Source organism: Elephantulus edwardii, unplaced genomic scaffold, assembly GCF_000299155.1.
Source record: "Elephantulus edwardii isolate Elephantulus edwardi_28Jun2011 unplaced genomic scaffold, EleEdw1.0 scaffold00131, whole genome shotgun sequence".
Taxonomy (NCBI): Eukaryota; Metazoa; Chordata; class Mammalia; order Macroscelidea; family Macroscelididae; genus Elephantulus; species Elephantulus edwardii.
In genome coordinates, this window is record NW_006399881.1 from 8,256,461 (window position 1) to 8,271,252 (window position 14,792).

The following is a 14,792-nucleotide window of genomic DNA, read 5'->3' on the forward strand; positions in this document are numbered from 1 at the left end:
TCTAAAATAATGTGTTTATACAGTCGTCTTGTGATCCATCAGTTTTATTTTGTTATCTCTTGACTTCCTGTTGTGTTAATGAGGATTTCAAGATCTTACATCATCACTCCTCCCTTTCCTTTCCCTGCCCTACCAGTGTGGTTATATTGAAGATTTAGATAAACAGGGTGGAGGGAAGGAGGGGGTAAAGGAAATGAGAAAGATCTGGCGTGAAAAACAATGTATACAAACTTTGGAAGTAAAGCACTATAAAATAAAAATATTATTAACAAAAAAGTTTAGATAACTTAGTCTTCACCTTGATAACTTATATGCACATATTACATACAACTGAGTATTATAACATACTGCCATCTGACTTTTTGTCTTTCCAAAGTTAGCAGTTGCCTTGTCTTTCTGCTTTGCTTTCTCTCCACACCTTCCAGTGGTCTTGCCATATACATTTCCGTATTAAGTTCAAGCATATCTGCAAGTGTCTGGGGTCCACTGTCTTTCTCAGCACCCATGAGTCCCCCTCTAGGTGGATTACACACTAGACCTGCCACCATACCTGCCACCTGTGACCCCCTTACTGTCATCTTGGAATTTCTTTGGCTGATATCTTAGTTTGATTACCTGTTTCCAGAATCACTTGTGTTCCGCATTCTCAGTTTATTCCTTTGTTTTGGTAGACCACATTTTAGTATACTTTCAATAAATTAAAAAGAGTACAATGGAATAGGGTGTGGTGGCGATAGCCTTTCAGCATGCTTGTTTTGAATTCATGGTGTGGTGTCTTCTGACCTTGCTTGGGGTGCATTGCTTTTTACTTTGAGGTCTTCCTTTTCATCATTCTAGAGAGTTCCTTTGCTTGTCTCCCGAGTTGACTCTCCTGTCTTCTGTACCTCAGCTCTTCTATGGCTTATGCCACACTCACTCCTCAGAAGTGCTCTCTCTCTTCCTCCCCCTTGGTTTTAGGTGTATTTTAATGAAACTATCTCTGGATTCTTGTTTTCCAGTTGGTTCCATGGCATTGCCCAACAGTGTCCTGAGTACCCACCGGAAGTCGCTGAATCTGGTTGATTCTCCGCAGCCACTTCTCCAAAAGGTGAAGCATTTGACAAGCTCAGGGATGTAAAATGTGCTACAGTGGTGCTTTGGGTCTCATGAATTGTTTTAAATAGGCTCAAAAGAAAGAAGCGTACTTTTTGATATCTAGGACTTCTAGGAGGAGCTTTAAAGCGAGGCTGTGTGTGTCTGGTGGGTCAGATCCTCAGGGAGAAGCTGGCCAGTCTCTTCCCATTAAGTTTTCCAGCCTTGGAACCAAGTTGATGGCAGTGACATGAACACAGGAGGACTTTTAGAATCAGGAGCTCAGTCACTTTGTCTTCTGGAATCTGATTTGCACGGTGGTGGTGGTAGTGTGCTGTTGAGTTGGAACCGACCCATAGGGTTTTCAGAAGCCCTTTAATGGTACAGGAGGCACTGCCCATCCTGCTCTGATGCCTTTGGGATTGCAATGCAGGTTCCTACCACCAGGGCACCAGAGCGCCACACTGTAGTGTGTGCATTTAATTTGATACCAACATTTTTATTTTGTGACTAGGAAAAGGCTGCAGACGTACATATTATCAGAACTTGAGTAGCAGAAGAGGAAATAAACTTAACTCCGTACCTAGCCCAACCCTATCTGAGCTGACCAGCCCGAGGTTGACACATACACACACACACAGAGAGCAGGCTGTGGGGTTCTTTATTCTAAAACTTTCTTAATATGTGAGGGCGTGGGGGAATAGTTAAACAATTCCCTAGGAAGACCCCAAGGTGTTCCCCAGATTTTGTTCTTTTCTCCAGAAGCCTCTCCGATTCTATCTTACATGAACAGAAAGGTCCCATTTCTGTTGGAGAGTGCTTCAACCTGAGCTCGATTCTAGATGTTTTGACACCTGCATACATTTGAGGGGCCCGTGGGCAGAGAATAAAGCAGAGGGGTCTAGCTCTGTGCATGGCCACCCACCACAGCTCTTCACATCCCCAACCTCCACCTCCCCCAGTACCCCAGCTGTCAATCGGCACACAAGCCCCTCAGCCCGCACGTTAGTTTTGCCTGGTTTGGAGCTTCGCATAAATAAAAGCCAAGCCTGTTGAGTCCTGCCTCGTGGAGACCTTGGCTGAGGTGCTGGCACACTGAGAAGAGTATTGTTACAGTGGTGGTTGTGTGTTCTGAGTCCTAGCTGAGCCTCCAGCGGGTTCTCAGAGGCTGTAGATCACATTGAAGGACACTGCCCGTCCTCCTCCAGCGCAGCCTTTGGCATAGTGGGGCAGCTTCTTAGCACTGGGCCACCAGAGCTCCCTGAGGAGAAGACGCAAAGCATGTAAATAGGTGCAGAAGATAACACTGGAGCCCGGCATGGCCACAGGCCGGGGATGGTGGGTGTTCCCCTCCATGTCTTCTGAAAAGCCTTCTTTTGGGCTTCTGTACCAACAGCCTCCTGAAAGTCCTTTCCAGTGGCCCCAAGATGACCATGGTGATGTGGACTGCATGAAGCTGATTGAGCAGCTGAAAGATTGTTCCAACCTCCAGGACCAAGCAGACATCCTGTATATTCTTTATGTAGTCAAGTAAGTCGACGGTCTCCACTAGCTTGGGCTCTCTCCACCCTCCTTAGTTTCTCCCCGGGCCTTCTTGGCCTTCCAGCAAGCCTGGGCCGTGCCTCTGTTCACCCCCAGTGACGTGGAGGTGACACGGAAGATGTGACGTCCCTGCCCTTCTCAGCCTCCCAGGAACATGTGGTTCCCCAACTAGTCGTTTTCCTCATATATACGTGGGGCCACCGAGCCGAGACCTCCGCTTCTCCTGACCATGAGCCGCCCTCAGCAGTCTCCCTCCCTTCCCAGCTTGGCGCTGCTGCCACAATCCGGCCTTGCAACTCTGAGTGTCATCTTTCTGGGCTTTCCACCTCTTGACAGGGGCCCTGCCTGGGACACAAACCTCTCGGGGCAGCATGGCGTCACCGTTCACGTCCTCCTCAGCGAACTGTACGGGAAAGCTGGCTTGAACCAGGAGTGGGGCCTAATCCGCTACATCTCTGGCCTGCTTAGGAAGAAAGTGGAGGTGCTGGCGGAGGTCAGTGCCATCATGCTGGGCTGGTCTCTGTCCTCCCATTAGCCCCATGCCCTCCGCCACATCCAGTCTTCCTGTCACAGAAGCAAGGGACAGGCGCCCACAGTTGGTTAAGGAAACCAGTGTCACACATAGATGAAGCACCTCTCACCGCCCTCAGGAGAGAGGCACTGGCCCCTAATAGCCACAAGAAATGGCTTACTAGACACGGCGCGCAGGTGCTCGTGTTCTGCGGTCAGTGTTAGTGTCCTGCAGTCAGTCCTCTGATAGAGCACATTTCCGCACATCCGGCGTGCTGACACTCAGTCCTTCCCACCCGGGCCCTGTACAAGTGGTGTTCGGGGTAGAGTGGAGTGGCGGCATTTGCTGTGTGCCTAACGTAGGGGTGCTAGCATTTCGGGCCTGCCGTGTGGTGTAAGCCCTTCCCAGCAGTGTCTCCGGTGGCCCAGCCAGCCTGGTCAAGAGTCAGGTCAGTGTGTTGTCAGTGAGTGAGCATCGAATACCCCCTAGATCCCCCACTGAGGAGACATACAGATCCCCAGGGCCTGGCCCTGCCCCAGACTGCTCAGCCTGGGCTCTGAGTGTGAAGGGTTCGAATACGTCTGCAGTGAATCCTGTGGCTTCTCCCACACCTTTAGGCCTGCACGGACCTGCTGTCGCACCAGAAGCAGCTCACCGTGGGCCTGCCCCCTGAGCCCCGTGAGAAGATCATCTCTGCGTGAGTTCCTGGGGCTCAGAAGGGAATGAGGGGGCACCAGGATTTGTTGCCCTCAGTTAGCGCCTTCTTACCTGACAGTCTCTTCTGTGGGGGTGAGGAGACCCTGCCCCTGGGCAGCTATGAGTCTGTGACCTTCCACCCCCTTCTAGGCCCCTCCCCCCAGAGGAGCTCACCAGACTCATCTACGAGGCCAGCGGGCAGGACATCAGCATCGCTGTCCTCACCCAGGTTGGGACTGTGCGCTTGCCCTGGGGCCTGCCTGCCACCCCAGCCCCTCTTCTCGTGTCTGACCCTGGCCCACTCTGTCTGCACCAGGAAATCATAGTCTACTTGGCCATGTATGTCCGGGCCCAGCCCAGCCTCTTCGCGGAGATGCTCCGACTGCGGATTGGACTCATCATCCAGGTGATGGCTACGGAGCTGGCGCGGAGCCTCAACTGCTCAGGTGAGCTCGGGGACCGACGCTCGCTTCTCGGTTTAGGGAGACAAGGGGGCTGCTGCTGACTGGCAGCTTCTGCACTTGCCCCACCAACCCACCCCCAGAGCTCACCTCCTTACCTACATGTGGCCGCTTGGGGAGGGCATGCTGCAAAGTTCCAGTGTGCTAAGCCTGGACCAGGTTTGTCCATTCCAGTGCCTCTCTGGCCCAGGCCCCCAGTGCGGGGCTTTACCTACTGAAGTCAGGAGGATCGAGGCTGCGATGTTTTTCCTCAGAGCCCCGACAGTCACACTGCACCCTCTGTCCTGCCCGACCCCCACGCCCTCACCTGCCAGTGTTTCCTTGTCATTGTGTGTCAGTCAGATGAGGCCTTGTTAGCTTAAATCTATATACCCATCGCAAGATCACCCCAGCATTAGATCTATAAGTGCGTGTCTAAACATTAGGCAGGATTTAGACCCACAAGAGCATGCACAGCATGTGCCACCGCACCCCCATCCTCCACCCTGGCTTCACTGGCTTGTGGGACACTTATGTGTTGGCTTTTAGGAGAAGAAGCTTCTGAAAGTTTGATGAACCTCAGCCCTTTTGATATGAAAAGTCTGCTGCACCATATTCTCAGTGGGAAAGAGTTCGGTGTTGAAAGAAGCGGTAAGTAAATAACCATTTTCACTGTGAGGGGCAGAGGGGAGGTTGCAGATCCGAGATTTCCCACTCACCCTGCCCATCATCTTACCAGGCTACCTCATTTGTAAACAAACTAGAATGAAGGCTTGGGACTAAATTTATGACTGTAATATTAACAGAGTTACTGTGGGATGCAATGGTTAGGCTCTTCAGCTAAGTTTGGTGATTCGAACCATCCAGGGGTGCTGCAGAGGAACCGCCTGGTGATCGGCTCAGAAAGGTCACAGGCCCAGTCACCATGAGTTGGGATCTTCTCAGCAACCACCCACAGCAGTGTGGCTCCAAGGGAGTACTGGGGTGATGCTTTTCAAAAAGGAGGTGGTTTGGGTCTACCCAGAGGCACCTCAGAAGAAAAGCCTGGCAATTTACTTCTGAAAAATCTGCCACAGCAAACACTGTGGGGTCCACTTCCTCTCTGGCACACATGTGGGGACATCGTGAGTTAGAATCAAGTCCGCAGCAGCCACTGGTTCGGGCGCTTTCCCAAGCTCCACAGAGCCCCGGGCTGTAAACGTGGCACCCTCAGAGGTTTGCCTGGAGGACATTTCCAGTGCAGTTCTAGACGGGCATGGCATTCACACCTCTACCCCTCAGGCTTCTAGACAGATGGAAGGAGAGGCAAGGAGGAATGGGCTCCGTTGCAGTTAGCACTTCCAGAAGGTGCTGCCCAAACCTGCTGCCCTAACCAGGCCTGGAGATGAACCTCGCAGCGCCACCTGCCAAGGGCATTCTCGCCTGCCCCGCCCTGTGCGCTGCAGGCACCAGAGCCTTGTTTGCTCTGCTCGGAGACTTAATTGCCCCAGTCTTGGCGGGATTCTGTTCTCCAGTGCTCCCTAATTATAATTGAAGCAATTATTTTTTTTTCTCCTCAGAATAAAGTGAAATTATTTACAGACACATTTTTTAATTTATTTCATCAACCCAGGAGATGAGCTGAGGGCTGTCATTCTTTTCATGTAATAAGTACATTGGATACTTTGTATTTCTCCCCACATGTGTGCCAGGTGGCAAAGGCTGCCTCGAGCCCTCAGATGCTTCTGTGGCTTTTCCCTATCACGAAGGAGCCACCCAGGCTCCTTGTCCAAAAGCCATTCCCAGTGACGTTGAAGTTACCAGGCTTGAAGTGTAAAGATCCCAGATAAATACTGAGTGTGCTCTGCCTACCGTCGCACCATTTGCATGGTTGGACGTAGAGAATTGCTGGAAATTGCTATTAATGGGAAGCTGTCGATGCTCATGAAGCTAGGAGAGGAGAGCAGTGTCACTCGGAAGCCGTAAACATGTCTTTTGAAATAGAACATCATTTGTTAATTGTCATTTGTAATTGTTCAATTTTTGTCAATTGGCCAGCGCAAATAGGCTTAGAAATTTTATTAAGTCTTGAGATGTGGGAGAGAAGTAGTTCCTCACGGGCCTGCCAACCAAAGCCGCATCCTCGTAGAGGATCCCCGACCCCGCTGTCCTCTCAGCGGTCCCTTCACTGCTGTGTTCCAGAGGCCTCAGTCCCCTGCCAGTGTCCCTCCTCTCAAAGCTTCAATGGTCCAGGGGTTGCTGCCGGGGGAAGGAACCTGTAAACAGGGCCCTTGGCTTGGGGGGGGGGGGTCTCAGCAGATGGGCCTGGTGGGAGCAGCCCTTCCAAGTAGGCTGGTAATAGGAGGGCACCGAAGCTGGAGCAGCCTTCCAGGTGAGGGGAGGGTGGCCTTGCTGAGTGGGTCAGCCTCCTGCCCCTGGTAATTGCCACTCCCTCGGCTCTCAGCCGCCCTATCCAGCCCAGGGGCCTTCCAACAAGCTCAGCCCCCATCTGCTGTCTCCACTTCCCACCCCCACACTTCCTTCTGCTAGGGCTGCTGGTCAGGGGCACCTCACTCACCACAATCCCACAGCTTCTGGCCCAGGTGACCCCACATTGCCCAGCCAGTGGCCACAGGCACCCAAGTTGCAAACCCCCTCAGTGAGCACACAGCAGATTTTCCTTTCTTGTGATCTGGGTGAAAGTGGCTCACAAGCAGTGTGAGCAAGTTTTTCATTCAACAGTTCATACACATTTGTTTTATGACATAGATTATAGTTGGCATGATGTAATAGCACTATCCCACTTCTCCCAGTGTTTCTCTTTCCATCCATCCTCCTTGTCTTCTGGGCTTTGTCTCCTGTGGCTGATTGTTCTGAGAGGTACATTCCTCCCTGGTGGTCTCGATCACAGAGGCCTGGCAGTTGTTTGGTGGACATTGATTTGGATCAAGTGATTTCAGTTCCACGATTGAGGGGTGATTAAGAACTAGAGTCTTGCTCATGAGTTTGTTTTGGTTTCTTTTCCACTGATATTTTGTTGTACATTTTTCTCCAACTCTATTCAGACCATTCTGTTGTGACCCCTTTCTAGGGCTCAGCAGTGGTGGCTGGGCACTGTCTAATTTATCTGGCTTCAGGGTCGTGGAGACGGAAATGTACATTAGTCCTTTGCACTGATTCTTTCCATGGGTTGGTTGAGTACTTAGCAGTTTTAGCACTTTCAGGGGACAGCTGGCTTGCCTCGGGCTACACACACTTAGGGACAGATTCCAGCAGGGTTAGCAATGAGCCCTACACTTTAATCTTAATAAACCCTTTAGAGAAAGAAAAAATCATGTATTCTACTGGCTGCTCCGGAAATCAGATGATAAGAGATCATAAAACATGAGGGGATAGACTGTTTAATGTCATGGCAGATTATAGGGGGGAATATTCACAGTCTCTCAAAAACATGTTATCTTGGTCATAAGTAACAAACCTGGACAGGTGACCGCTAAAATGTCCATAGGCGTCAGCTCTGGTCTTGGATTGTCGCCATTTCCTACAAGGAAGGTTCATGTGGAGAGAATTCTTTTTACGGAGCATATCCAACTAGTAACAGCTTTTATGTCCACTAGCAGCATTTTTTCCTATTTTCACTGTTGGGCAATGTGTGTTCTGTTGAGAACGTTCAGAGTGAACAATACACCATGTCCAGTGCGAGAACTGATGACATCCAAGTGGGCAAGTATTGTCACCCTCCTTTTCTGAGTCATTCCTTTCTTGGTGACATAAACCCACTGGCCCTGAAGGTTCCTTGGTAGCCCTTCAAGTTGCTGTTGTCACTGACTCCATGGGAGAGCTCTTCCAAGTGCACGGTGCCCAAGGCCCACCTTGTGCTAACCACTAGTGCTCGCGGCACGGAGCTCTGGGGGCCTCGTGTAAGGAGTTGTGCTGCCAACCACAAAGGCAGGCTGTTAGAATCCACGGAGAAGATGTGCAGTCTCCTCCCGTGTGATTTGCAGCCGCTGATAACCCGCTGGAAGGTCAGAGATGAGTCATTCCCGACTCGACACTACACAACAACCGTGTCAGTTGCATGTCCCATGAGTGATGTGTGCTCCTCCTCTGTGTCTCCAAGGCCTGGCTGACCTGGGCTGTGGCGCAGGCCCCGTTAGTTTACTGGGCCAATGGGGCCCCCTCCGAGGGAGCTGATCACTGATGGGAGAGACAGGAATAGAAGCAGCCCATCATTGGGGGCATTTTGTCCATGAGGATGGGAACTATCATTTCTAAGAATGTATGTTTCCCCCTCCAGTGCGACCTATCCACTCTGTCACATCAAGCCCTGCCATCTCCATCCACGAGGTGGGACACACGGGAGTCACCAAAACAGAGAGGAGTGGCATCAGCAAGCTGAGGAGCGAGATGAAGCAGGTAAGATCGTGGCAGTGGCTCGGGGAGCGCTCCCCTCGGCAGGACAGAAGCCCAGGGCACTCAGGACCTTGGACCCCGCCAGGTCTCCCAGAGCTGCTTGCCTGCGCCACCACCCCACCCTCACAGGGGCCTTAGTCATTCCCTAGAGTTGCTGCTCAGCTCTCACGGTCCAGGCACTAAGCCAAGGGCTGGGACAGTGTCAAGCGAACGCCTTCCCCCTTTTTGGCCATAATTTGCAGTGAGGAATACAGTCCGATTTTCTTTCCTATTTCAAAAGCAAATCATGCCCCTCTAGAGTGGGTGCGCCAGGCTCTGGAGGGCACAGCGGGCGCGGAGCTGCCCTGTGCTGACTCCCGGGTGCCTTCTTTCTTGCAGATGACTCGGCGGTTTAGTGCTGACGAACAGGTGAATCCTTTTTGCCATGTCTGGTCTTTTGGGTGGCCTTTCACATTCTTTCTGGCCTGAGTGTGGGAGGCGCTAGGACCGGTGGCCTCTGGAGACAGGGAGCCAGACTCGAAAGCAGAGAGAAATGATGGTGCCCCCCACCCCTTAAAAACAGCATGGAACTCTGGTTTGTGAGATACTTGTAGAAAAGATGGTCCTGAGTTGGTTCAGGGTGGCTGGCTGCGCAGAGAAAAACAGAAAACTAGCCAGTTGCCCCTGAGCCTGCATCAGGTACGGGTGACCCCACGTGCATCCCAGCTGACGTTTTAGTAACTCACCTGGCCTGCCTTCAGACATGCCTCTGGTGAACTTGAACCTCCAGTAAATCTGCCCAAAGAGAAAGGAAAAGTGGCTGTTGATTACTTCAGCAGAAAGAATGCTGCTAACCTTTCCTCTTACGGGGCCCTGCGTGGCTGCTGAAAGGGTGCCAGTTCAAACTCCCCAGGGGAACAAACATGGTCGTCTAGTCATTACAGCCTAGACAGTCCTTTGGGGCACTTCTCTCACGGGTTTGCCGCGGGTCAGAGTTGATTCCCTGATCACTTGAGATGTCAATCTGGAAGGAAAGAGATAGGAACCTGTTCTTTTATGTCACCCCGTGACCCCCGCCTTCTGCCCTCCCACACTGTGGGATGAGATGTAGCGAAAATGGGTCCTATCACATCCTGGCATTGCTGGGGGTGTGATGTACTTGATTGTTCCAGTTGCTTCACGTCCCAAGTCAGGAGCCCGCTTTCAGATCCTGTCCCTCTACCAGCCACTGAGTCCTCCCCCTCCATTTCAGAGCTGCGTGCGCACAGGTTGGGGATAGAGACTCCCCACCGCCCCCCCAGCCTGTGATGGATTTAGACTCGGCCAGCCAGGAAACTGTGTTAGACCTTGTGCTGCGAGGAAAGCGATTGTTACCAGCTCCAGATTAATTGGTGCCATAGCGTTTTTCATTTCCCTTCAGCTTTTCAGAAACCCTGCTGATAGGCTTGTGCAGGCTGCCCTCTGCGTGCTGAGGGGTGGGAATCGTTTGGCCGAAGGTCATCAGCCTGAGCGTAGCCATTCATTTAACAAATGAAGGCCAGTCCTTGGCGTGGTCTTTGTAGATTTTTAGAAGAGGTTACTATTCCTCAGGACATCTGTGGAAAACTATGCCCTCGCTTGACCATTTGCCAAGTTCTCTATAGTGTTAGCTCCTGGGTGTCCTCTGGGATGGGCCGTTTGTGCAGCAGAATCTGCTGTGGGGGCTCTTCCCCTCTGGCTCCTGGGATATTTGGGTGCTTCTCCTCCCGCCACGCTCTTGGTGTCCTCACACCTAATTGAGTCCATTCTTTCTCTCTCGTAGTTCTTTTCCGTGAGCCAGGTCATGGCGAGCACCGCGCATCCCTCCAAGTCAACGGTAAACCGTGCGCCAAGATCCTGCCTCCTTGTCCTTGGTGTTGTCTTATTGCTTTCTTCTTTCTCCTGCCTCGTCTTGTCCTTGACCTCCTGTGATTTGAGCAGGGGGCAAGTGGTGTGATGCCAACAGCCTCCCCAAGCTGGAATTTTGAGAGCCTTGAATTTAGCTTTGTTTTCCATTTGGAGTCCAGCCTCTGCTCCTCAGCAACTGCTGGAAGAGTCCAGAATCTTGGGCCCTGCTTCCAGTGCCTTCTCTGGAGTCACGGTGGTGAAGGATGTCCCTTGCTGCTTGGTGCATGGCCTTCCTGGTTGGGTCCTGGGTCGGGGAGAGCACAAGCGAGTCAGGTTCTCCCCCCTCAAACTGGAGAGGATGAGAGGGCTGTGAGGGGTGAAGAGCGCAGCACAACTCTAATGGTTTGGATGTGGAGCTAGTCGTTGCCGCATTGAAATGGCAATAATGAGGTCGGTGGAGTAATCCAGCCTGCCTGCCTGCCTTTCCAAACTAAGACCTAAGGAAGAGCAACCAAGAGCCGCGAGGCGGTGCCTCCTGGACTGTGTTTATGTCGGGGCTCCCTTTTCCAACCTGCAAATGGGATGGTGTGCATTTAGAATCCCAAGGGGATGTCTCACTGGAAAGGGGTTTGCCCCAGCCCTGGCGATCTGGGAGCTTGGCTGTAAGGAGCATATGCAGGATGATGCCCTTGTTCTCAGTCTAAGGCAGGAGAAAGTGGCCTGGGCCTGCATGTGAGGCCCCTGCACAGAAGGCCGAGCCAGAGTCCTTACTGTTGTCTTTAGCCCCAGGCCCCACCTGTCCCTGCTCTGTAGTTGTGCCCTCTCATCTCTGTGGCACTCACCCTATGGGGAGGTGACTGTCCTTTCTCTGTTGGACTACAGCAGTGGGCTGGGGTCTCTCTGGGAAGAGGGCATCTCTCCTGCTTGATGGAGGGGCTCCACAGATCATGCAGCCAGGTTTTGAGCAGCAGGCTCTTGGCTGAGGCCCTTCTGGAGCCCTCACCCCTAGACAGTATAGTTCCCAAGGTTTACACATCACACCCCGGGAGTACTCACAGGCCACTCTGTCCAAGGGCCTCATATGGCTCCTTGCAGATGAGCAAGGTCGAGGGACTGGCTGAGATGAGGACTGACAGGAGGCGGGGGAAGGCTGGGGTGGGTGCCTGTTACCTTGGGGGCCAAGAGTTGTCCCCAGAAAGAAGATGTCATTAACATATGAAGGAAAAGACGACACCACTTTCTAGAAGTGAGCCAGGCCGAATCCAGGTTGGGGGGGGGGCCAGTGCAACTGTGGGGAGTGTCAGGGCCGCGTGCTGTCTTGTCTTCCAGAAGTCCAGCACCCCATCGTCACCCACAGGCACATCTTCCTCAGACTCGGGAGGCTGTCACGTCAGCTGGGGGGAGCAGCAGGGCCAGTGGCTGCGCAGGCGCAGGCTGGATGGGGCCATTAACAGAGTCCCTGTGGGCTTCTACCAGAAGGTGTGGAAGATCCTCCACAAGGTGAGCTTGCTCCTAGGGAAGGTAATCCCTTTGTGAGGTGCAGTGGTACCCCCAAATCCTGGTGTTCTGGGAGGACAGTCTTGTGCACATATTATGCCAAGCCCCCTTTGGCTTCCATCAGAGGATGCCAATAGTCCCCAGTCATGACTCCAGACAGCTCCATGCATTCTGAGTGGACATGGGACCTGTGGCACAACTGAAGAGAAAGGTCCAGCTTATGTAGGACCAAATACGATCTGTTTTGGAATACAGAAAAGTCAGGAGGTAGGCAGAGACTGGAGGCGGCCTTGGCTGGATGCACTGTCCACTCCCCTCTGCCTGGGGGCTGCTCAGACAGCAGTAGCGGCGCTCACTCTAAGCAGATGCTGGGTGCATTGGACGCTGCAGAACCTGTGCACGTGCCTGTCGCCCAGGACACCAGCGGGGACATCACCAAGTCTTATGGGGACTGCATCAGAGCTCTTCTTCCTGGCTGGCGGCTGCTGTGCAGACCAGGGCAGGATTGGTTTTCCGCCCCCTCAGTGATATTTTAGCTCATTTCCCAGTAAGAAGAGGAAGGGATGGAGCCCCCAAAGACAAAACAGCCTACCTTCCTGGAGCTGCCCGCTGGGTCCTGTGACACCAGGCTCACACACAGGTCCCCATGTCCAAGCTGAGCCTGCAGAAGCCTCCGCTTCCTGTCCTCGGCCTCTTCTCGGGGAGTTTGTAGCCACAAAAGCCAAGGGGTGCAGGTGCCTTTCTGTCCTCAGCCCTCTGGTGCCAGAGCCTTGATTTAGTACCAAACTAATTAGACCGCACAAGCTATTGCTAGAAAATCCCCCCATTCTTCCCAGGGTCCCACACGCTTCCCGAGCCGCTCCTGGCTCCCTCCCAGGGAGCTTTTATTATGAAGAGGCAGTGTCATTGAGCCACTGCAGTGGTTCAACCCCCGGGCGTGCGTGTGCACGTCTCTGCACGTGCCTGACTCCTATGTGATTTCGTGCTTATTATAGACGCCTCAAAATAGATGCCAGCAAAGGCGCAGGGCATCATTCACCAGCAGGAACCGCGAAACCCTCCCCTGATTATTGCCCGAACGGGGGCCTCTCAGCTGCCAAGTTCAGTGCCAGGCAAGCGAGCCTCCACAGAGGCCGCAGCAGCTCCTGAGGGCATTGTTCCTGTGCGATCTGAAAGCTGCCTGCTGGCTTCCCTAGAATTGTTCTATCAAAAACACAGCCTGTGGGCAGTGTGAACAAGCTGCCTAAAAATAACTGGCAGTCTGGCATGTTCCAGCCCAAGTTTCCAGGGCCGGCTGGCTTGAGGTGTGCGTATGTGCACACACATGTGCACGTACAACCTTCTGGAATATGACAGAAAAGCTGTTTTTTTTTCCCCCTGCAGTGCCACGGCCTCTCCATTGATGGCTATGTCCTCCCCGCCTCAACGACACAAGAGGTACGACGGGGAAGCCCTTCATCTTCGATGTCCTCTTTCACAGGCTTGAGACAGGCAGGCCATGGGGTCCTCACATTTTGCCAAGCTTCTTCATGTTGGTCAGTTTCTACTTGCCCTCTGAGACAGCAGTTCTTAGCCACAGCACAGACCCCGTCAAGCCACAACAAGAATAATTATATCTCAGGCTAGACCCCTTCTGGTCTGCTGAAAACAGCTGCTTTCCTTGACTTGTTTGCCCCTAATTATCCTTCTCCAAACAGATAGATGCTTGTTTTTACCATACTATATGCCACCAAAATAGATCATCTTTGCCCCTGTGACATCCTAGTCAAGTGAGCTGGATGAGAAAATGGAACCACGGGTCCCAGGGGAGAGCTCTGTGTCTCGAACCCCTAGGAGTCTTGTTGGTATAATTGAAAAGGACCACCCCCTCCCCCAACGAAAGAGGTGGTATTGAGCTGAGCCCTTGGTGAGGGCTGTGTCTGTGCTCACCTAACTCCCGTCTGTCCACACTGGTCCCTTTGGCAGATGACCCCACATGAGATCAAGTTCGCTGTCCACGTGGAGTCGGTGCTGAACCGTGTGCCTCAGCCCGAGTACCGACAGCTGCTGGTGGAAGCAATCCTGGTGCTGACATTGCTCTCAGACACGGAGACGAACAGCCTAGGGGGCATCATCCATGTGGACCAGATCGTGCAGGCGGCCAACCAGCTGTTCCTGCAGGACCAGGTGAGTGCCATGCAGCGGAAAGGTCTCCTGCAAGTGTACCCTGTATCTGGTAGGAAAGAAGAGGCTCAGTCAAGAAAAATGTCACAGGAAGTGCTAAAACCTTGGCCATTTGCTCATGGAAAGGGGCAAGGCCTGCCACCCCATAGGTTTTACCCTAAAAACCACCACTTTCAACGGCCCTGGGTGAATCCTCACCCATAGTCCCTTTCTCAAGTCATGTCCTTCTGCTCTTTCCTGCTGCAGATGGCCATGGGCACCCTGGACAACCTGGAGCAAGACCAAGCCACTGGGATTTGTCACTACTTTTACGACAGTGCCCCCAGTGGGGCCTATGGCACCATGACCTACTTAACAAAAGCAGTAGCCTCCAGTTTGCAGGAGTTGCTGCCCAGCACCGGCTGCCATGTGCAGTAGACACTCCGCTGGCTGCAGGCCTGCCTTTGGAACCTGTTACTTAACCCCTAACATCGTTGAGAACTTCCCTTCTGCACCCTGTGCACCCCCAGTTTCGCTGGAGCCATGTCACAGCATCTGGTCTCGGGGACTCTGTGGAAGAAATGACTGACTCTTGAGTGCAGAGTTAACTGAGAAGGCAGCTTAAATTGGCTCACAGAGCGTTCCAGAAATAGGTT

At 52.7% G+C, this 14,792-nt stretch overlaps 1 protein-coding gene across 1 annotated transcript in view; it reads left to right on the forward strand.

Annotated features, from left to right (window-relative positions):
- Nucleotides 1–14,574, forward strand: part of PHKA2 (phosphorylase kinase, alpha 2 (liver)) — a 79,506-nt gene extending 64,932 nt beyond the window's left edge. Inside the window, exons 20-33 of the mRNA XM_006893809.1 lie at nt 999–1,087; nt 2,468–2,601; nt 2,950–3,106; nt 3,742–3,821; nt 3,971–4,049; nt 4,137–4,266; nt 4,810–4,911; nt 8,537–8,655; nt 9,031–9,060; nt 10,433–10,486; nt 11,827–11,997; nt 13,378–13,431; nt 13,960–14,160; nt 14,404–14,574. Coding sequence (XP_006893871.1) covers nt 999–1,087; nt 2,468–2,601; nt 2,950–3,106; nt 3,742–3,821; nt 3,971–4,049; nt 4,137–4,266; nt 4,810–4,911; nt 8,537–8,655; nt 9,031–9,060; nt 10,433–10,486; nt 11,827–11,997; nt 13,378–13,431; nt 13,960–14,160; nt 14,404–14,574 — 1,571 coding nt within the window. The remainder of the gene's footprint in view (nt 1–998; nt 1,088–2,467; nt 2,602–2,949; nt 3,107–3,741; nt 3,822–3,970; nt 4,050–4,136; nt 4,267–4,809; nt 4,912–8,536; nt 8,656–9,030; nt 9,061–10,432; nt 10,487–11,826; nt 11,998–13,377; nt 13,432–13,959; nt 14,161–14,403) is intronic.
- Nucleotides 14,575–14,792: the final 218 nt, after the last annotated feature.